Raw genomic sequence first — 22797 nt, 5'->3', positions numbered from 1 at the left:
GAGGAAATGAGAGAGTGAGAGACTGAGTGGAAGAGAGAAATCGCTGATGTGCTTTTTGTTCAGGTGTCAGATTGACGTGGCGGCCATTTTGGAGCACCATCAGCTCCGTGACTACATTTAACCGCTTTTCAGTTTTATTCACCATCACTCTAGACTTCTGATCCTGGAATAAATAGGATTTATCGGTGCGTGTTGTGAATAACTGGACCGTTTGAACCCGCAGCATGTTCAGTAAGCCAGGGTTCGTAGTTTTTCCATAAATAATCATCATCTAAAATGTTCTAATTGACTTCATGCTAGAGTTAACATGCTTTAATAAAGCAGAGTGCTCCCCAAAAATAATCCAGTTTTCACCTTCTATTTATAATCATTTAAAGTTTAATACATTTTTTAATTCATGTCTTTCATGAGTATCGCTAATAAAAAATGTGGCAGCTTACACTCATTCAAGATTGAGCTTGTTTATTTATTTATTTATTTACTTATTTATTAACTGAAGCTTAATCCTTAAGATCAGACTTCTTACACATTCTTTTTTTTTTTCCCCTCTCTCTCACTTCTCCTCTTCCTGCTAATTTTTTATTGGAAGTTTGATATGCTGGACAATGTGTCCGTCACACACACACACACACACACACACACACACACACACACACACACACGACTGGAAGTGGGCATGTGTGTAGCAAAATGACTTGATGTGAACAAAAAAGCTTCGACAGGAAGTGAGGTAATATCTCCACAATGGTTTGATGTTTTGCCCTCAATTTTTTATTTATTTATTTTTTATATCCCTTTAGGAACAAGTGCTGATGGTCTCAAAGGCTTCCGGTCTTCTTCTGTTGCTAAGGAGTGGGGCTGGAAAATGCTTGGCCCCTTAATTTCTGCTGATGATGATGATGATGATAATAATAATAATAATAATAATAATAATAATAATAATAATAATAATAATTAATATATTTAGGCCAAAAGTCAACTGATTCCAATCTATCGCTGATTGATTATCCCAATCCTGCGTATCAATTTAGTCAATATTCATGCTGCCATGAATCCATCCATCCATCCGTCCATCTCTCCATCCATCCATCCATCTCTCCATATCCTATCACAGTTCCTCTCTCCATCCATCTCTCCATCCATCTCTCCATCCATCCATCCATCTCTCCATATCCTATCACAGTTCCTCTCTTTACTCTTGCCTTTGTGCTGCAAGTGGTGCAAGAAGTCTGATCTTACTCATTAACAGTCAGATCTTATTTATTTATTTAATTTTTTAAACTATCTTTTGATCTTTTTTGGAGCCGTGTAACCTCTTTCATCCCCCGTTGTTAGTCTGAGAGACCGACAGGTGAGGCACGCTTTCTCCGTGACTCATCCACGGAAATATTGAATCTCATCCACGGATTATTCCAGTAAAACGATCCCAGTGTTGGGGATTAGTTCAGATCAAAAGGGATTAACCTGCAGCATTTGATCAACAAATTCCTGTCGCCGTAAACGATGTGGCAAAGCGGCGAGGAGCACGTCGGTCCGACAGCTACACGTCTCGCCGCACAATTTCCAGATCACGTTGATTGTGAAAATTTTTTTTTCTTGAATATGAGTGAAAAATGTTTTAGAAATATTTCTTATTATAAATCAAATGTGTTATTCAGCCTGTTTTTAGATGCTTTTAAACTTTGCATTAAAAAAAAAATCTTATTCTATTGTCAGGTGATTTTTTTTTTTTGTTTCTAGGATTAATTGCTGAAAATGAGAAAAATGACCTGCTAGGAAAACACGACGGACACCGTGGCACAGCCGTCCGTGCTCACGAGACGAGGGAGCAAAATTAGCCTCGCTTTCTGGATAGGAAGGGCTTACTCACACTCTCTCTCTCTCTCTCTCTCTCTCTCTCTCTCTCTCTCTCTCTCTCTCCTGTCAATCACAGCGACACTGTCCAATCGTGTGCGTCTGTGATTGAGGTGTGTGGAAGAGGGCGGATAGCGCTCTCCTCCAGATGTTGCACTGAGGCACAGCTGTTTGAAAACAACGCAGTCGGCTGGCTTGATGCGTCTTGAAGGAAGCACGTGTTCACCTTCACACCTGCTGTCGCGTGATTGGTGGAGAGCTGGATGATGGGTGGGGATTGGGGGGATAAACGAATCTAAAGCATCACTTGTCATGTATTATGAAATATAATCTTCATTCTGCTTCTAGACCGCATACAATGGAGAAAAGATTCATGAACGTGTGTGTATTGTCTCGGCCGCTGATATTCTGCTTTGTCTCCTTCATGGAATAAAACATGATGACTGACTCACACTCTCTCTCTCTCTCTCTCTCTCTCTCTCTCTCTCTCTCTCTCTCTCTCTCTCTCTCTCTCAGGTCTCGGTGGTGTAGGGTGCAGCGGGGGGACAGAGAGCCAAGCGCATGAGGAAGGGGCGTCTGGAGACCCCTGTCCCCACACACAGCGCTTGCACACACGCGCACCACGTAGTTAAAGGGAGACACGCCCACCAGCAGCCATGGTAAGTTTGCTTGCTTGTTTGTTTTTTGCACACACATGCACACTTGTGATAATTTATACTTGTGTTTCCTCGATCCAGTTTGTGTTAAACACGCTGGCGCTGCGCTGACGTTATCCCGTAATAGATCTGCTGTGCTGCTTCATCGCTTCCATGAAACGCTTCGTCTAAACCCGATACAGAAGATCCTGTGTGCTCCTAGAGATGTTTATTTAATGACTGCTGCTGTCAGAATCTTGATAGTATACACACACATACTCTGATTGATAGATGGAGGAATGGGTGGATGGACAGGTAAATGGGGAGGAATGGGTGAAGGGTTGGAGAGAGGGATGGTTGGAGGGATCAAAGGAGGGATGGGTGGATGGAGGGAGGGGTGGATCGAAGGAGTGATGGGATTGGTAGATGGGCAGGTGGATGGAGGAATGGAAGGAGGGATTGGTGAAGGGGGAGAGAGGGAAGGGTGGATGGAGGGATGTATGGTTGGAGAGAGGGATGGTTGGAGGGATCAAAGGAGGGATGGGTGAATGGATGGGTACATGGCTGGATAGAGGGAGGGATGGATGGATGGAGGGATTGAAGGAGGGATGGGTGACGGGAGAGGGGGAAGGGTGGAGGGATGGGTGAATGGTAGGGATGGGTGAAGGGATGGGTGGATGGAAGGATGGAGAGAAGGAAGAACTCTGCTGTGTGAGCTCCGCTCCTCCACACACTCACCTGTAATTTAACCTTCGATTACAGCTACAGTGAGATGTCAAGCTCTGCTGATAACATCCAAAAGTAACACACAGAGAGAGAGACAGAGGGGGTGGCGGGGGAGAGAGAAGACTGATCTGGAGAGAGAGAGAGAGAGAGAGAGAGAGAGAGAGGGAGGGAGATATGAGGGTTTGATAAATGGCTCGGTGCTGCAGCGGGGTCTCGGGGGAGTGCGAAGGCTGTGCGTTTGAATTATTAACGCGTGTGCAACGGACAGGCCTCATAAATAAACCAGCGCAATCAGCACAGCACCAGCGCTAATGCTAATCCTGCAGCAACGCTACGACCTTGGGCTCATTTGTGTGTGTGTCTCTCTCTCTCTCACACGCGCACACACACTTCTTTCTCTTTCTCTCCCTCATGTCTCATGTGTCTATGCATTGATCGATTTATTGTTGAGAGAATGTGCTGACCTTGCTGGAGTCTCTCTCACGCGCACGCACACACACACGCACATGTGCACGTCATCTTTACACACTCTGTAATCTTAACAGCCTGTCATAAACACTAACACTGAACAGTAGCACTGGGACGAGCCACACACACATCATTGCATTCTGGGTAATTGTTGGGATTTCCGCTTCCTCTGGCAGATGTTCAGGATGTGATCAGTGCTCATTGCGTGGAGGTGCATTGTGTAGTCACGCTCTCTTGGCTGTGGCTACTCGGAAGCAGTCGTGTGTGTGTGTGTGTGTGTGTGTGTGTGTGTGTGAGAGAATTTTTAATGCAGTACTCCACAGGCCTTTGTCACTTGAAGTGCAGTCACACTTTTGGCTGCACACTCACCTTGTGGCTGTCTTCACACACACACACGCACACACACACACACACACACACACTGCTCACGTTCCTTGAGTAAAAATGCCCATTGAATTTTAATGACCTGAAAGGTTTTAGTTTTGAATGCATTTGAATATTAATGAGCCTGCACTATACAGTTACATAAAGTTTGTGAACTCTTTAGAATTTTCTACATTTCTGCATAAATATGTCCTAAAACATCATCAGATTTTCACACGAGTCTTAAAAGTAGATAAAGCGAACCCAGTTAAACAAATGATGCACAAATATTACACTCGGTCATTTATTTATTGAGGGAAATGATCCAGTATTACATATCTGTGATGGCAAAAGTATGTGCACCTTTGCTTTCAGTATGTGGTGTGACCCCCTTGTGCAGGAATAACTGCAGATAAACGTTCGGGGTAAGTGTGGATCGGTCCTGCACATCGGCTCGGAGGAGTTTTATCCCGTTCCTCAGTACAGAACAGCTTCAACTCTGGGATGTTGGTGGGTTTCCTCACATGAACTGCTAGCTTCAGGTTCTTCCACAACATTTCTACTGGATTAAGGTCGGGACTTTGACTCGGCCGTTCCAGAACATTCACTTTATTCTTCTTTAACCGTTCTTTGGTAGAACGACCGAGCACGACCGAGCACGACCATGGCGGACATTTTCAATACAAACTTAACCGAGTCGATTTACGTCCATTTTGTGGCGACTCTCCAAAAACTCACTCGGACCATGCTTGGCTAATGAAGTTTTGGACACCTTTAGACAAACTGTTTTTACTTCTAAGTTTGTTAAACTGGTTCCTTACGCAGCGTGATCTTTGGAGGTCGACCCCAAGGCAAGGCGAAAGCATCCTAAACATCAACATCTCCACGCAATTTTCATGGAATATGTCTATAATACGATGAGTTGATTCGTTTAAAAATACGAGTCAAAACCACAGTTTTGGAGTCGATTCCACACACTGAAAATGATTGGCTGGCAGCCGAGCGGAGTTTCGAGTGTTTTATTTAGATAAACGCTCTAATTCTAACTCCTCATGCCATAAACATGGTAAAGAGGAGTGGATCGTGAGTCTACCAGCAGCATCTGCAATACATTAAGCACCTCTGGTAGAAATGTTCTGTACAGCTGTTAAGCAAAACAAAGCCACTGTGTGCGTGCGTGTGTGTGTGTGTGTGTGCGTGCACAGACTGTGTTATGTTTAATCTGAAATGTATGTGCAATATGACTCATCACGCCACATCGGTTGCAGCAGCAGATATTCGAAACGGTGCACTGATTCAATTCAGGAGATGTTTCCACCCCAAGTGTGAGGACATGTGTTCGAGCATGAGTGTGTGATTAAGATCCAGTGCTTGGCTGTTGAACACACTCTTAGACACACTCCTGCGGTGAGTTTTACACCCGTGCCCTATTAGAAACGCCTCATAAACTTTACTCTGACTGTTAAATACAGCAGCATGGAGATCTCTCGCACACACACACACACAAACACCGCCAGTGGGTACACGCACACGTTCAGTTGAGGACGTCTTCAGTTTTTGCAAGCATTACATATCTGGATTTGAACACATTCTTTCATTCTTCCCGGCAGCTCTTCTCAAGTTCAGTCAGATTGGATGAGGAGCATCTGTGAGCGGCCATCTTCATCTCCCTTTACAGATGTTCTATGGGGTTCAAGTCTGGGCTTTGGCTGAGCCAGTCTATGCCATTCAGTGACGTATCCTGAAGCCACTCCAGAATTGTCTCGGGTGTATTCTTCAGGTCGTCGTCACGCCGAAAGCTCGTGTCTGAGCTCATTTACACTCGGGTTCTCTTAAAGGACCTCTCCGTCGCCGAAAAGCGACCCTATATATGGCGTCATGCTGCCGCTACCATGTTTCACCATGGGGATGAGCAGTACCTGGTTTTCACTAGGTGTAGCACTTGGACTTCAGCACGGAAAGTTATATTTTTGTCTCATCTGACCAGAGAGTCCTTTAAAGTACCTGACACATGCGCATGACACATGGTATGATGGAGTATTTCTTGTGCTTCTCAGGTTCTCCCATCTCCGTGGGAGTTTTAAACGTCTGACCAATGTAGTACAGTCTTAGAACATTCATAGAAGGGATTTATCTATTGATTTATTGATGTATAATTGCACTATCCGGTGCCACCCGGATGAGGACGGGGTTCCCTTTTGAGTCTCTCAAGGTTTCTTCCTCATAAGTTTTTCCTCACCACCGTCACGTCTGGCTGCTCATTAGGGATAAATTCATACATTTAACATCTATACTCTGAATTGATATATTTCTGTAAAGCTGCTCTGGGACAATGTCCACTGTTAAAAGCGCTATACAAATAGAACTGAAGTAAACCTCTGAAGCTATTCGAGTGTCCGTCGGGTTCTTGGTTACGTCCTTTCTCGCCCGGCTACTGAGGAAGCCTGCTGGTTGTTCCAAACGTCTTCCATTTCACAATAATGGAGCCCAATGTGCTCCTGGGAACATTTCAAATGGTTCTATACCCTCGCCTAGATCTATGTGAAGACTCTCTACTGAGAGTTCCTTGGACACGATGGATCGGTTTTTGTTCTGACGTACACTGTGGACCTTCTGGGGATCCTTACATGCACACAAGTGTGTGCCTTTTTGTCAATCTTCTCCGTCCAATCGGTTCCTTTGTCTTCATTACGTGGGGTGTGGACGTGAGACACGCGTTCACTCTGCTTTACCGCTGGGTGGATAGAAGGAGAACTTCCTGCAGTTTCCATGTACTGAAGAAAACTAGACCCAATATAACCGGATCTTAAACATCATGGCAAAAAAAAACAATCTGACACCGCTGACTCGGACAGGATTTAAATTTCCTGAGATGTATCCGTCTTATCTTTCATACACACGTCGTACTGAAGGAGAAACGCACACCACTAATATACACCTCCTATTATGCAGATATTTGTCGAGATGTTTGAACAAACACACACACACACACGTACGCCTCTTCTTGTATGAGGAAACTATAAGAGAGAAACCAGACCGAAGGTCCGCTGGCTACGGCGCAAAAGTTACACAGACGTTACGAGACTTGATGTACAGAACGTCATCCGCTATAGAAAGTACGGGCCGGAGAGCGAAGACGCCGTGCATATGGAACGGATATAACGCTAAGCCAAGCCAAAAAAGAGAGCTGTATGGCAGCGTATAAACTAGACGTGACGTTCCTGCACCTCGCACACCTTTTATTCCGATTTCGCCGGCTCAGCAGAATGTGTGCGTTCTTCACTGGATTGAGAAACGCATGCATAAAGATTTTTAATCCTGCATATAAATAAAACTCATCTGGCTCAGGAAATGGTTTCATTTCATTCGGGACTAAATGAACACATCAGCGGGATAGAGAGCTGTTATTACATACACCACTAAATCATAAGCAAGCGCTCAGGTTTTTTCTTTTTATTTTTGAAAGACTACGTGAGGAATGAAACACCGTGTGGCATTTTACAGGAAGATGATCCGCGCCAGAGTGGCGTGACGAAGCAGAGTTACTGTCACCACCAAGTGTTCTATTCCGCTTATACCACAGCGATCGCACATTTTTATTTATTTACGAATGAAATGTTGGACGTTTTTATCCGTTTATAGTTACATTTAATATTGTGCGAAGCAAGTTAGCGGCTAAAGACAGTCGTTCCCTCACCAGCCTCTCGGTTTTGTTTTTTCCTCCCCTCTGTCTTGAAGTAACCACTTCACCTCTGACTGTTGCAAAGCGCTGACACTGGAGACTCCTTCCATAATTGTTCCTTCCAAATAAACGGAATACGTCACCATGTGAACGAGCCGTTACTATAGACACGATAAGCACGTTAATATAAGCTTGTGATTTGCGTCTGCGCTACGGTCAGAGCTGCTCTGACCAATCGCAGTCCAGAATTTGACAGCACTGTGGTGTATTAATCATATATGATAGCGCTTTAATAGGAGTTTAGGGAAAGGAAGAAGGTGGACTTGTGGAGCATATTGAAGATTTGTGGTGTAGGGAGAGGAAAGGGAGGATGGGACGAGAGACAAAGAGCGGAGAGAGAGAGAGAGAGTGGAGAGGGAGCAGTAAGGTTCAACGCCTTATTAAAAATGAATCTGTGCTGAAATTGGTTTTTTCCCTGTAAGAATTAAGCTTAAGACATGAGTACTCTGAAGATGCTACAGTCCTGTATGATTATTATAACTCCTCCTCTTCCTCCCCCTCTTCTCTCTCAGAGGTCCATCCGCTCCTTCGGAAACGACGACCGTCACGTCATGGCGAAACACTCCACCATCTACCCGTCCTCCGAGGCACTGGAAGCCATACAGAGTCTCGTCTCCACTGTCGAGTGCGCTCTCAAACACGTCTCCGATTGGATGGACCGGCCACAGGCCGAGCAGCCGAACCAATCCAGCGGGCAGGAGGAGGAGACGGAGGCCAGCGCCGACGAATCAGCAGAGGAAAGCACCAAGTGAGTGACTTCACTCCACTCCAACTCATTCACTCCACTGAGAGAGACAGAGAGACAGACGCAGACAGAGAGACAGACACATGTTGACTAAGAGAGGGAGAGAGCGAGACAGAGACACGCTGACGGAGAGGAAGAGAGTGAGACACTAAGAGGGTGAGACCTGAACTTGAGCTGGACTGAGTGTGACACAGACAGAGTGAGACTGAGAGTGTGACTACAAAGCCCTGCGATGCTGAGAGAAGAGTCTCCTCACCCGACTGGTCCTGAACCTCAGCTCACTAACACGCACCAAACCCTCCTCTACACCCGGAGCTGCCACACATTAGACCACTCAGACCATAACACTACAGGAACACAACTACATCACCCACTGGAACACACAAACACAAAGGAAAATGTAGTGCTGTCTGGCCCTGAATCCACACTGTAGCTGTGTACCTGAGAAATCATCTCTCTCTCTCGCTCTCTCTCTCTCTCCCTCTCTCTCTCTCTCTCTCTCTCTCTCTCTCTCTCACTCTCTCTCAGTGAGGGCAGTAGCAGCAGCAGTAGTGGGGGTGATGGCAGGGTGCTGTGTGGGGTGATGCGGATCGGCCTGGTGGCTAAAGGGCTGCTCATTAAAGACGACATGGACCTGGAGCTGGTGCTCATGTGTCGAGAGAAACCCACACACACACTGCTGCGCACCGTCTGTGATAACCTCCCACTGCAGATAGAGGTACACACACACACACACACCTGCGTTAGTACGTTACTTCTTTTCTGCTTTGTTCCAGCTAGCTTTAGAAGCGATACTATGGATACTACTGTTTCTTACTGGAATTAAAAAAAAAAACAAAAAAAACCTCTGAACAGGCCACGCCCACCAAGAGACAAACTACAAGTGTGACAGAACTGTGGTGTACACACACTACTTTCATTCTATATTTATACACTGATTCTGGTTCTGAGGTGTGTTAAATACTTAGTGTTTGGCAATACTAGTGCTGTGAGGGATATGTTGGGTGGGGGTGTGTGTGTGTGTGAGAGAGAGACAGACACAGGGCAGCAACACTGGCACTAACAAGCTCAGTCTATTTATATTCATCACGTGTAATTAATCTGATTCCACCAGCCGCAAACTTCCCTTCATTATACAGATATATATCCCCAGCAGAGCAGGAGACCACCGCCCAGCCTCCTAGTCAGAGCACACACACACACACACACACACAATGCACACACTACTCACTCACTCACATAGTGCACACATACAATGCACACACACACTGCACACATACACACACAATGCACACCCTACACGCACACACAATGCACACCCACTGCGCACACACTACTCACTGCACACACACACTGCACACATACAATACACACACTGCACACATACAATACACACACTGCACACATACAATACACACACTGCACACATCCACTGCACACATACAATACACACACTGCACACATACAATACACACACTGCACACATACAATATACACACTGCACACATACAATACACACACACTGCACACATACAATATACACACTGCACACATACAATACACACACTGCACACATACAATACACACACTGCACACATCCACTGCACACATACAATACACACACTGCACACATACAATACACACACTGCACACATACAATACACACACACTGCACACATACAATACACACACACTGCACACATACAATACACACACTGCACACATACAATACACACACTGCACACATACAATACACACACTGCACACATACAATACACACACTGCACACATACAATATACACACTGCACACATCCACTGCACACATACAATACACACACTGCACACATACAATACACACACTGCACACATACAATACACACACTGCACACATACAATACACACACACTGCACACATACAATACACACACTGCACACATACAATACACACACTGCACACATACAATACACACACTGCACACATACAATACACACACTGCACACATACAATATACACACTGCACACATCCACTGCACACATACAATACACACACTGCACACATACAATACACACACTGCACACATACAATACACACACTGCACACATACACTGCACACATACAATACACACACTGCACACATACACTGCACACATACAATACACACACTGCACACATACACTGCACACATACAATACACACACTGCACACATACACTGCACACATACAATACACACACTGCACACATACAATACACACACTGCACACATACAATACACATACTGCACACATACAATATACACACACTGCACACATACAATACACACACTGCACACATACAATACACACACTGCACACATACAATATACACACTGCACACATCCACTGCACACATACAATACACACACTGCACACGTACAATACACACACTGCACACATACAATATACACACACTGCACACATACAATACACACACTGCACACATACAATACACACACTGCACACATACAATATACACACTGCACACATCCACTGCACACATACAATACACACACTGCACACATACAATACACACACTGCACACATACAATATACACACTGCACACATCCACTGCACACATACAATACACACACTGCACACGTACAATACACACACTGCACACATACAATACACACACTGCACACATACAATATACACACACTGCACACATACAATACACACACTGCACACATACAATACACACACTGCACACATGCAATACACACACTGCACACATGCAATACACACACTGCACACGTGCAATACACACACTGCACACGTGCAATACACACACTGCACACGTACAATACACACACTGCACACGTACAATACACACACTGCACACGTACAATACACACACTGCACACGTACAATACACACACTGCACACATACAATATACACACACTGCACACATACAATACACACACTGCACACATACAATATACACACACTGCACACATACAATATACACACACTGCACACATACAATACACACACTGCACACATACAATACACACACTGCACACATACAATATACACACTGCACACATACACTGCACACCTACAATACACACAATGCACACCTACAATGCACACCTACAATGCACACCCTGCACACGTACAATGCACACGTACAATGCACACGTACAATGCACACACTGCACACGTACCACACTGCACACCTACAATGTACACACTGCACACATACAATGCACACACTGCACACATACACTGCACACATACCACACTGCACACCTACACTGCACACACTGCACACACTGCACACGTACAATGCACACCTACAATGCACACACTGCACACATACAATGCACACACTGCACACGTACCACGCTGCACACCTACAATGTACACACTGCACACATACAATGCACACATACACTGCACACGTACACTGCACACGTACACTGCACACGTACACTGCACACGTACAATGCGCACACTGCACACCTACAATGCGCACACTGCACACCTACAATGCACACACTGCACATGTACAATGCGCACACTGCACACCTACCACACTGCACACCTACAATGCACACACTGCACACCTACACTGCACACACTGCACACCTACCACACTGCACACGTACAATGCACACACTGCACACATACACTGCACACGTACACTGCACACACTGCACACCTACACTGCACACACTGCACACCTACCACACTGCACACCTACAATGCACACACTGCACACATACACTGTACACGTACACTGCACACACTGCACACCTACACTGCACACACTGCACACCTACCACACTGCACACGTACAATGCACACACTGCACACGTACAATGCACACACTGCACACCTCCCACACTGCACACACTGCACACCTCCCACACTGCACACGTACAATGCACACACTGCACACATGCACTGCACACACTCACATTGCGCGCACACACACTGTGCACACACTGCAGACACTCACTGCGTGCAGGAACACACACGCTACACACACACACTCTGCAGACACGCACACAGATGCAGATCGTATTAAAGGTGGATGATCTGTCAGTAGGATGCTCATAATGTAATAAATCAGCTTCTAATGGAACGGCAGTCTTCTCTCTACTGTCTACTGTTACCTTTCTATTCCTCCCTTTCTCTCTCTGTCTCTCTCACTCTCGCTGTCATGAGATTTACGCAGGCACGAAATTCTGTATGTGTATCTAGTCTATCATTATATCCCACACACACACACACACACACGAGGGGTGATTTAAAGAAGGGGTTATTCCCTCATTTAAATCAAAAGAGCAGTGCAGGTTAGAGCCGTGCATGTCTGGAATAGAGGCTGATGTTTTATCTTCTGTAGAAGATCAGTGGAACATTAAATTCCTGTAAAAATATATTTGAATTTTAATTACTGTAAAGATGTAATATTTGAATACATTTGAATATGAATGAGCCTGTAATGTTCTATAATGTTCTACTGGCACAGACACCGGTGAACATCCGTAGTTTGTCACATAAACACTTAAAAAACCCACAAGGATTATCATCACTATCCTCAACTTCAGTTTCTCTTCAGGAGAAGAGTCTGATCTTACACATTTGACTGGATAATTTGCCTTTAACTCTGTGACCTTTGACCTTTTCTGACAGAAGCTAACAGAAGAGAAGTACGAGGTCGAGAGCAGTATCCCCAAGGCGGCCATTTTGATTCGCAATACAGCGGAGCCCAAACTCACACTGAAGGTCACACTCACTTCACCACAGATCCGAGAGGACGGCGAGACAGGAGAGCAAGGTACCGCCGTGGGTAGGGGGCTGGGGGCTGGGGGGGAGAGTGCGAGAGAGCGCATTGGTAAACAAATGTGATTTAAAAAAATGATGCAAATATAAGGAAAGATCGGTGTGTGTGTGTGTGCGCGCGCTTGCGTTTTTATAAGGATTCTTTCATTATACTCTGAGGACACACATATACATACACACACACACACACACACACACACACACACACACACCTTACCGACACAAAACAATCTCAAAGGACCGAAGATGAAAAGTAGATGTAGAATTAAACTAGTTTGTTTCTCTTTATTTCTTTTATTCTCTCCTTCTTTATTTACATCTTTCTTCCTTCTCTCTCTCTCTCTGTCTTCCCATTTTCATTTTTTTCCTCTCCTCCTGTGTCTGTCCCCCATCTCCCTCTCTTTCTCTTTCTGTAGCTCTTGGTTTCTCTCTCTCTCTCTCTCTCTCTCTCTCTCTCTCTCTCTCTCTGTCTGTGTCAGATGTGAGGATGGAGATTGGGTTGGGAAGTGGAGCAGTGTGTATCCACTTTTACAGATCAATATCTACACTGCTTACTTACATCCATCTTTCTCTGCATGAGAGAGAGAGAGAGAGAGAGAGAGAGAGAGAAAGCTGTAGATCACATCACCACTCATATTTCTGACTTGGGTCAAAGACCTTGTCCCCATGAGGAACGGCTCAATCTCTGACTGACTGTCCAGATAAAAGTCATCACACACACACACACACACACGCACACACACACACAGCGTGAGAAAGAGATGAGTAGAGAGATCGTCCCCCACACACTGAGTGATGTCCGCTCCTACTGTAGATATATTAAAGGCCACCTGATGTCCACTGATCTGTGATCCACGTGCTAAATCTGCCAGCTAACAGGAAGTGCAGGTGTAATTGATTTGCCCCGAGTCTGCATCCAACAACAAGCCCAGGCAGAACCACCACATTTACCCCAGACCATTGAGCAGATTCAGAATCTCTTCAGTTTCCTTTCGTCCTGGATAAATGGAGTGGAGAGGTTCAGGCCCGCGGGGCGTCTTAATCACGTAATCTGATGCCTTTTGATAACGTAGAGAAAAAAGACGACTCGTGGACCAGGAAGGTTCTTTACAGTGAGAGAACATCAAAGAGAAACTAAGTGGAGCAACGTTCATCCGGAGACGGACAGTAGCAGAGAGACTGGAACGGAGAGGTGGAGAGAGCTATGGAGATGGAGAGACTGGGAGTGAGGGAGACAGACACAGATGGAGAGACAGTAAGACGGGCACATGGATGGAGAGATGGACAAGGAGAGAGAGGTGGTTAACAAAAGAAGCTGATGTAGAGAGAGACACGGAAAAAGAGAGCGAGACAGAGTGTGAGACAGAAACGGAGATGGTGAGAGTTGTGATAAGTGGCAGAGAGATGGAGTGATGGACAGACACGGAGAGCGAGACTGAGACAGACACAGAAAGGGAGAGATAGACACAGAGATGGAGATGGGTTGGATGGAGGAGACGACATGTAGAGAGACAGACACTGAAAAAGAGAGAAGGAGATATAGACAGAAAGGAAGTGATGAGGGAGATGGACGGGGCAGAGAGTGAGACGGACAGCGGTGGAGATAGGCAGAGAGTGAGACGGACAGCGGTGGAGATAGAGATAAATGTAGAGAGAGACAGAGAAAGAGAGACTGACACAAAGAGACACTGAGAAAGGGACAGACAGACAGTGGAGAGAGACAGAGATGCAGAGAGATGAATATAGCGCGAGAGAGACAAAGATGGAGAAAGAGAGAGACAGACAGCCAGTGGAGAGAGAGACAGGGATGCTGAGAGAGAGACTGAAACGGAGAAAGAGAGACGCAGAGAGAGTGAGACAGACGGTGGAGAGAGACAGAGACGCAGAGAGAGAAATATAGCGCGAGAGAGACAAAGATGGAGAAAGAGAGAGAGAGACAGCCAGTGGAGAGAGAGACAGGGATGCTGAGAGAGAGAGAGAGACTGAAACGGAGAAAGAGAGACGCAGAGAGAGTGAGACAGATAGTGGAGAGAGACAGAGACGCAGAGAGATAAATGTAGCGCGAGAGAGACAAAGATGGAGAAAGAGAGAGACAGACAGGGATGCTGAGAGAGAGACTGAAACGGAGAAAGAGAGACGCAGAGAGAGTGAGACAGCCAGTGGAGAGAGAGACAGGGATGCTGAGAGAGAGACTGAAACGGAGAAAGAGAGACGCAGAGAGAGTGAGACAGATAGTGGAGAGAGACAGAGACGCAGAGAGATAAATATAGCACAAGAGAGACAAAGATGGAGAAAGAGAGAGACAGACAGCCAGTGGAGAGAGAGACAGGGATGCTGAGAGATAATATAGAGAGAGAGCAGCTGAAACGGAGAGAGAGAGAGAGAGAGACAGTCAGACGCAGTAGAGAGAGAGAGAGAGAGAGAGACGCAGAGAGATAAATATAGAGCCTGAGCCGGAGAGAGAGAGAGAGACAGACAGACGCAGTAGAGAGAGAGAGAGAGAGAGAGACGCAGAGAGATAAATATAGAGCCTGAGCCGGAGAGAGAGAGAGAGACAGACAGTGAGACAGATCTGAGGGTTTTATTTGAGCGGCTGTAGTTAAGCAGGTCTCTGCTGTGCTGCTCTGATTAAATCCCATGCTGGAGAAGTGAAATAGAGACACGCGCTCTCATTATCAGCGCCTGATCTCCATGTAGAGCGCTGTGATTAATCTCCTGCACCCGTTTTTCTCCCTCTCCACCAATCCCTCACTGGGTTAGCTTTTTTCTTTTATTTCTTCTTTATTGCGTTCATTAAACATGCGCCGTACGACAACACGGCGTCCTCCGAGAGTCGGTAGCGCACTCTGAATAGATACTGTGCGTGTGTGTGTGTGCGCGCTTGTGTGTGTGTGTCTCTCTCTCTTACAGATGTAACTGTTCTAACATTGCCCACTGCATGTGAACATTTACTCCACCGTAGATCCGAGCAGTCCGGCACCGATTCGCTAAAGGTCTTAGCACACACGCAGATCTCTCTAGATCTGAGCCTGATGTTTCTCTCCATCAGGCCACGCCCACCGTCTCTCATGACCGCTTAGAGTTTCGTACAGAAACTCCACACGGGCATGCTAAGACCTGTTAGCAAATCCCGCCCACTTCCCTGCCCCAGTTTCCAGCCCATGAGATGGCACCGAATCGACCGATCAGAAGCCCGGGTTTCATTTTCTGGCTCCTCGTGGTTACTTTGGTCATTTTTCACCTAAAATAGCAGGCGATAACAAACAGCTAATTATAATAGTTAATGAATGAATTAACGGGTAAATGAAATGCGCCGGCGTGCCGGGGTTTCGGTTGCTCGGAGACCTGACAGCGAGGTTTAAAAAGTGGTAACTAACATAACGTAATCACGTTAGGCAAGATACGAGTGTTGGATCATTATCCTTTTCTAGCTACATCTCTCATCGTGTTTGCGCTACAGGCAAGTCGTCGTCCAACGTGACGTCCTCTCCTCACGTGACACTAAAAGCGTCTGTATTTTCCCTCGACACGTTTAACCTGTGAGATTGACCATCGTTACGCTTAACGCGGTCTTTCGCAGTGATGTCTGTTGGTAAATGAGACCTTTTAGCTGTACGCTGAACGCGTGTCGTGACGACGTCACGTGACTCGTCTCGGCCCAAATCTGCGGTAATTTAGAAAAATAGTGCTCCTCTGAATATAACGCAGTTTCCTTGATTTCGTGTCCGTTTCTGCGATCGCATAATTGCGAAATCCTGGAGCGGCTGAAATATTTAGATTCGCGCTGCTATAAAAAAGTTCGACAACTTTTTACGTGGAAGTTTACCTACGCTGTGGCAGGTCCGGTTTTTATTTATTTATTTATTTTCCTCAAAGTTTAAAAGTAACTCGGAGAGGGGCGTGGCTTACGATCGGTCAGTTCTCATCTCATTTGGATGCACTGGACTTGGGTCACTCGGCATCGCCCCACCATTCCCGAACCTTAACAGAGCCATCGTGTGTGTGCGTGTGTGTGTGTGCGTGTGTGTGTGTATGCATATACGTGTGTATGCGTGTGTGATTTGATTTCTTGTCCCGTTCTTCTCGCCGATAGAGAGCGTTGTTGAGGCGAGCGAGCCGTCGGACCTGCTGGATAGACAGAGGTGCCTGGTGGCGCTGGCCTCTCTGCGACATGCTAAATGGTTCCAGGTTGGCGCTCTCTTTCTCTCATTGTTATTGTAGCCTTATGACCTTCACTTAAAAAAAAATAATAAACGTAATGACTTAAAGTTCTGTTATTATCGTAAGGCTACAAAAGCAATTGTTACACACTTTTTTTTTTCTTTTTTTTTTTTGCCTTGTTTGTTTATTTTTATTTTTTTTTGTAACCTGCTTGTTTGTCATTAAAAAAATTGTCAAGTGCTTTTACCTGGACTCTCCTCCTCCTCCTCCCCCCGTCTCCCTCCTCACCCTCCTCACCTGAACCCATAACATGCTGGACCTCTGATCACACAGAGATCCATGTTCACACACACACACACACACTAACCGAGAGCAGAGTAAGACTGAAGTTACGGGTTGTGTTGCGAGTGCCGTTAGCGTCGTTAGCTCACGCCGATACACCTGTATCTCCTCAGGCGAGAGTAAACGGCTTAAAATCAGGAGTGATCGTTTTACGGATTCTGAGGGACATGTGCAATCGAGTGCCGGCCTGGGAACCTCTCAAAGGATGGGTGAGTGTCGGTACTTTCAGGAACAGTGACTTTAAATAAATAAATAAATAAATAAATAAATAAAATACCTGGCGGTGTTCTTTCTTTCTTTCGCACACTTTCATTGGATCGAAGGTTGCTTTAAAATGCATCGTAGTTTAATGTTAAATGATCACACTAAATAGCAAACTGTTTTAAAACATTTGGGTGGGGGGGTGAGAGGAAAAAATATTGCCTTATTGATTGCAGGCACTAAGGGTGCGCAAACTTTTGCACTCAGTCGTAAATGTATTGGCTAAACTAGTTATAACATATAATCGTGCTAGCCCTGACTTTTCACACCTTGTGACACCGGTGAGACTTTTTTTGTTCTTTCTTCTTTCCCGTCGTTAGCCGCTGGAGCTGCTGTGTGAGAAGGCCATCGCGACGTGTAACCGGCCACTGGGAGCCGGAGAGGCTCTGCGCAGGGTCATGGAGTGTCTCGCCTCCGGGATCCTGCTCCCAGGTAAACACCACCCCCGCTTGTACAGGGATTACGGCAGCGTGATTATTAGAGATCGACCGATTCATCGGTTTAACCGACACTTCACCCCATATTTAGGCGTTTATCTATAATGGGTTATCGGTTTTATAATATCGGATCCACCGATGAATGGTATTTTTGAGAACTGCGTGCAGGACCGCTATAACAGCCTTTAATGCACAAATGAGATGCGATATATAAATGTAGTTGATGTATAGTTTAAGCATCTTGGTGCTAGGAAATAGACACAAAATCATCGAATATTTTATAAAAATAAAAAAGACCCTAACAGAGCACTTTATTTTTCTGAACTCTTTCAGACTCGTCTGTTTATTGGTGTATAAATAAGAGGGTTTTGTATAAAACTGTGCGTTCAGTTCAGTGGTGTTATCATTGTGTGGAAAAACAAGTAAAACAATAAATAAATGTCGGTTATCGGGCACATAAACATGCAGATAATCCGTATCGGTCATAAAAAATCCATATCAGTCCATCTCTAGTGATTTCCATTCCTCTGTTTTATGGTCCTGTAATAACCTCAGCCCTGGTCTGTTCACGGCTACTTAACCCTCAACAAACCGCCCGGTAAAGCTCGTCCGAGCGGGTGCTGAAATGAAAACCACGATTATTAGCGGCTTTCCGTAATCCCAGTCAGGGATAGGATAAACGTCCGGGAGGACGGGATCATCTCAATTTTTTAAAAAGCTGTGCAATATGTGTAAAGCTTTGATTTGTCTCGGGGTCGCGAGGGTTAACGTGACCTGGTTTTCTCCGTCCCGGTTATAGCCGGTTTATCTGCACTCCTCGCATGCTTTTACATGGTTATAATTAATTAATAGTGAAAGATGCACACGTTAATATTTCATCAGATCTACATCTGCATCAGCCTAGCGTCCTCGTTGACCTCGTCTTGCCGAGCAGGAAGTGATGCGTAGTTTACTGTAGCTGAAGGGTAAAGGGATGGGCGGCAGAGTCAGGGGCGTACGTGTCACGAGGGTTAAGTAATGATGATAGTAATGATTAAGGGGCACTTTTGGGGCAAATGACCCCATATGGAATTTTCTCTGTGAGCCCAAGCCTCTGCATTTCTAATATAAGACTACTGTAATTGCATGAAGTCAGTAAACATGTACGTATATGTGTAACGGAAATGACTAAAAACCCCAAAGAAATTTTCCCTGCACTGATGTAACAGTCTGTTGTGGTGTTCTAGGGAAATCGTCCACGCCAGGGCTGTGTGATGTGAAGCAGGGGACTCGGCGTGCACGCACAGCGACGTTGACCAGCTTTAAAACTTCCTGCCGTCGTCGTGATTGTCGTCATGTACTGTCTCAAATCAAAAACTCGATTCAGAAAGCGTTTACTGAATCTAGAAAATCTAAAGGGCAGGTACACAAAACAGACCTCTGTAGGTGCGAAGGCTGCGCGAGAGGTTTTACAGTCCGAACACTAGCTGTAATGGGAAATATGGCGAGCGTTAGTAGAACAGGACACGAGTGTGCGATTTGAGACACAACCCTAGTTTGTTTGGCGGAGGTAGATGGACGGAGGAATGTTGAGTCAGCGTGAGGGTGAAAATTAACACGTACGCTATTAATTCAAGTGTGTGAATGTAATGACTCCCAGTAACACGATATATCAGCACTCAGAATCCGATTTTGTTATTGAATGAACGGAACACTCAAAAAAAAAAAAAGGGAATGGCGTGTTCGTCTCGAGACGTGGGGTCGTGACCTGTAGTTTGAAAACCCCTGGGGTGTACCGGGACAATCGCACAGCTCTGACAACGAGCGCGACCTAGCGCGTAGTGCGTCAGCATGCTAACACGATAACACGATCCAACGTTTTCCTTCATTCATTATTCGTGCTGTTTGTTTGACCTCCGTGTAAGAAGAGTTTCCTCCGTCGTCAGGTGGACCGGGGCTGCACGACCCGTGCGAAAAGGAGCCGACGGATACGCTGGCGGCCATGACGGACGAGCAGGCGGAGGCCATCACGTACAGCGCACAGGTGACCTCACACCCCCTCACGTCTGATATCTGATGGCACGAGAGCGGATTTGACCTCGAGTCTTTCCCTGATCGTGAATTATAAATCAGAGGGACAGGTGAGGACGGAGAGCGTAGCCTGACGAGTGGAGATCCTTCAGATTACTGAGCTGTGTGTGCGTGTGCGTGTGTGTGTGTGTGTGTGTGTGTGTGTGTGTGTGTGTGTGTGTGTGTGTGTGTGAGAGAGAGAGAGTGAGAGAGTGAGAACTGTGAGCTCAGCCAGAGAATAAGATAAAAAGATAAAAAGAAAGAGTCTTGCAGTCTTATCTTATCTACTGTCTTCACATTACTGCCAACACAAGCACACACACAGGCCTTATCTGCGCTGGTGAACACACACACACACACACACACACACACACCATCTAGCAGCAGCTCCTTCAAGGCCGGCTGTCTGTAATGTGCGTGGGAAAGCGGTGCCCCTGAAACCTGTGTGTTTGTGTGCGCGCTCCATCATTAAAACACATCTCTCTACTGAAGGAAGGGGAAAAGATACTAGAATGCTGAATTGTATTGCAGAACATCTTCTGAGACTCTGTGAATGGCCTCCCTCTCTTTATCCCCCTCTTCCTCAGCTCAACTGTCCATTTTATTTTGATTTCTGTAGCAAATTCTCTACTTAATTAAAGAACCAGTGTGTGGATTTGGGGCGTGGTGGGACCTCAGATTTTGTTATTTTTGCTTGCATTTTCGTCTGTTGGAAATATGAACTGATGGCCGGTGGAGTGCGTGCAGAATAACCACTGTTCCCCGAATCCACGGCCTAATACGAAACGGCGAGACATCGAAGTCAAAAAACTTGAAGGAATATGGAGGTTTCACCATGAGCTGGAGGAGAACGGGTGGTTCTTATGGCATTCCAGGTGGTTGATGAGGTGTTGGTGGGGGGGTTTGTAGGGTTAGGGTTACTCAGTTGATTTGCTGGTATGTTAAACGGTTGCTGTTGTGCTCCCGGGAGGTGCTAGGTTGTTAGTGGGCGGAGCCATGCCGTTTCAGTTGTCTTCGGTATATCTGAAGTAACTACGAATAAGAAGAGCGTTAAAGCATCGTCCTGTATTACACGTAACCATGCAACTGAACCGCAGTGTTCATAGAGTTACACCTCATGAGGTTTATTTCTGTAGGCTGTGATGTCATGTGACCTACAGAAGCGTGAGAGTCGTCACGATTTTAACGTGAGCTTCGAAAGTCCCGCAACAGCCTTGTGTGACAATCGGTTTCTCTCTCTCTCTTTTTTTTTTTTTCTTTCTTTATTCAAATTGACAATTTTAATAAAAGTATTTGAATAAAGCTTTATTCAGTGTCCGTGCATGCTTATGTAGGTTTACTGTAGCTCTGTGAGCACCACCCTTCAGTGCAATGTTACTGAAATTAGACTGCAGTGATGGAAATGGGACTGACCGAGCGAGGGCGAGCGTCCTGTCCTGGTTATTCTAACACACAGAAGCTCACACCCCCAGCAAACCTTTCACGCCTCACTAACACGGGAAATGGCGAGTCAGCTCTTCCTGATGCTACAAAATGCTAATTTTGGTTTTCAGAAAACGCGCAGTTTGTTTCCACGCCTGCGTACTCGTTAGAGTGTCGGTGGCCGGGTTTAATAAGTGAAGCTCTCTTCCAGAGCGGTTCATGATGACGTGGTGAAGAGGCAGCGAGTAGCTGTTTAGGAATTTGCTCCGTCAAAATAGAATAATTACTGACCGTTTCTGGGGTTTTTATTTTTCCCTCTATAATTTATTTAATAGTTGTAATTACAGCAATTGATGGTTTAAAAATAGCTACCTGCAGACTTGAGTGGAGACGGTGGGGGGTGTGTGGTGGGGGGGGGTGTCTGTGTGTGAGAGAGTGGGAGTGAGCTCAAATTGAGTGTACGGCTGTTGATTTGAAAGCACGAAACATAATGACGAGTAATTGAGCTTTGGTAGATTAGACTTTAGCAGTCCTTCAACGCTAATAGTTTGTGTTTGAACTGATGATGACGTTAATCCTCTCCGCTGCACGTAGTGTTGATTAATAAATAAACTCGGGAAGCATGTAGCTTGACTGCTGTTCGTTTACACTGATTCATTAGCAAACTCATTTAGCCGTTCAGCAACCAAAATAATTTTTCGTACTCCAGGAGACTTTGAAAGCACTGGTACAGACATACTGAGAGGCCACACCTTCACTG

At 45.6% G+C, this 22797-nt stretch overlaps 1 protein-coding gene across 1 annotated transcript in view; it reads left to right on the top strand.

The window, feature by feature from the left end:
- LOC128620484 (spermatid perinuclear RNA-binding protein-like) overlaps positions 1–22797 on the top strand; it is an 83148-nt gene that overhangs the window by 42991 nt on the left and 17360 nt on the right. The window contains exons 3-10 of the mRNA XM_053645523.1: positions 2371–2513; positions 8301–8536; positions 9062–9251; positions 13216–13360; positions 17459–17553; positions 17982–18077; positions 18450–18561; positions 20492–20589. Coding sequence (XP_053501498.1) covers positions 2511–2513; positions 8301–8536; positions 9062–9251; positions 13216–13360; positions 17459–17553; positions 17982–18077; positions 18450–18561; positions 20492–20589 — 975 coding nt within the window. The 5' untranslated portion in view covers positions 2371–2510. The remainder of the gene's footprint in view (positions 1–2370; positions 2514–8300; positions 8537–9061; positions 9252–13215; positions 13361–17458; positions 17554–17981; positions 18078–18449; positions 18562–20491; positions 20590–22797) is intronic.

The sequence above is a fragment of the Ictalurus furcatus genome, chromosome 16 (assembly GCF_023375685.1).
Source record: "Ictalurus furcatus strain D&B chromosome 16, Billie_1.0, whole genome shotgun sequence".
Classification (NCBI taxonomy): domain Eukaryota; kingdom Metazoa; phylum Chordata; class Actinopteri; order Siluriformes; family Ictaluridae; genus Ictalurus; species Ictalurus furcatus.
Note: the sequence above shows the minus strand (reverse complement) of the source record. Positions and strands in the feature narration are given on the sequence as shown.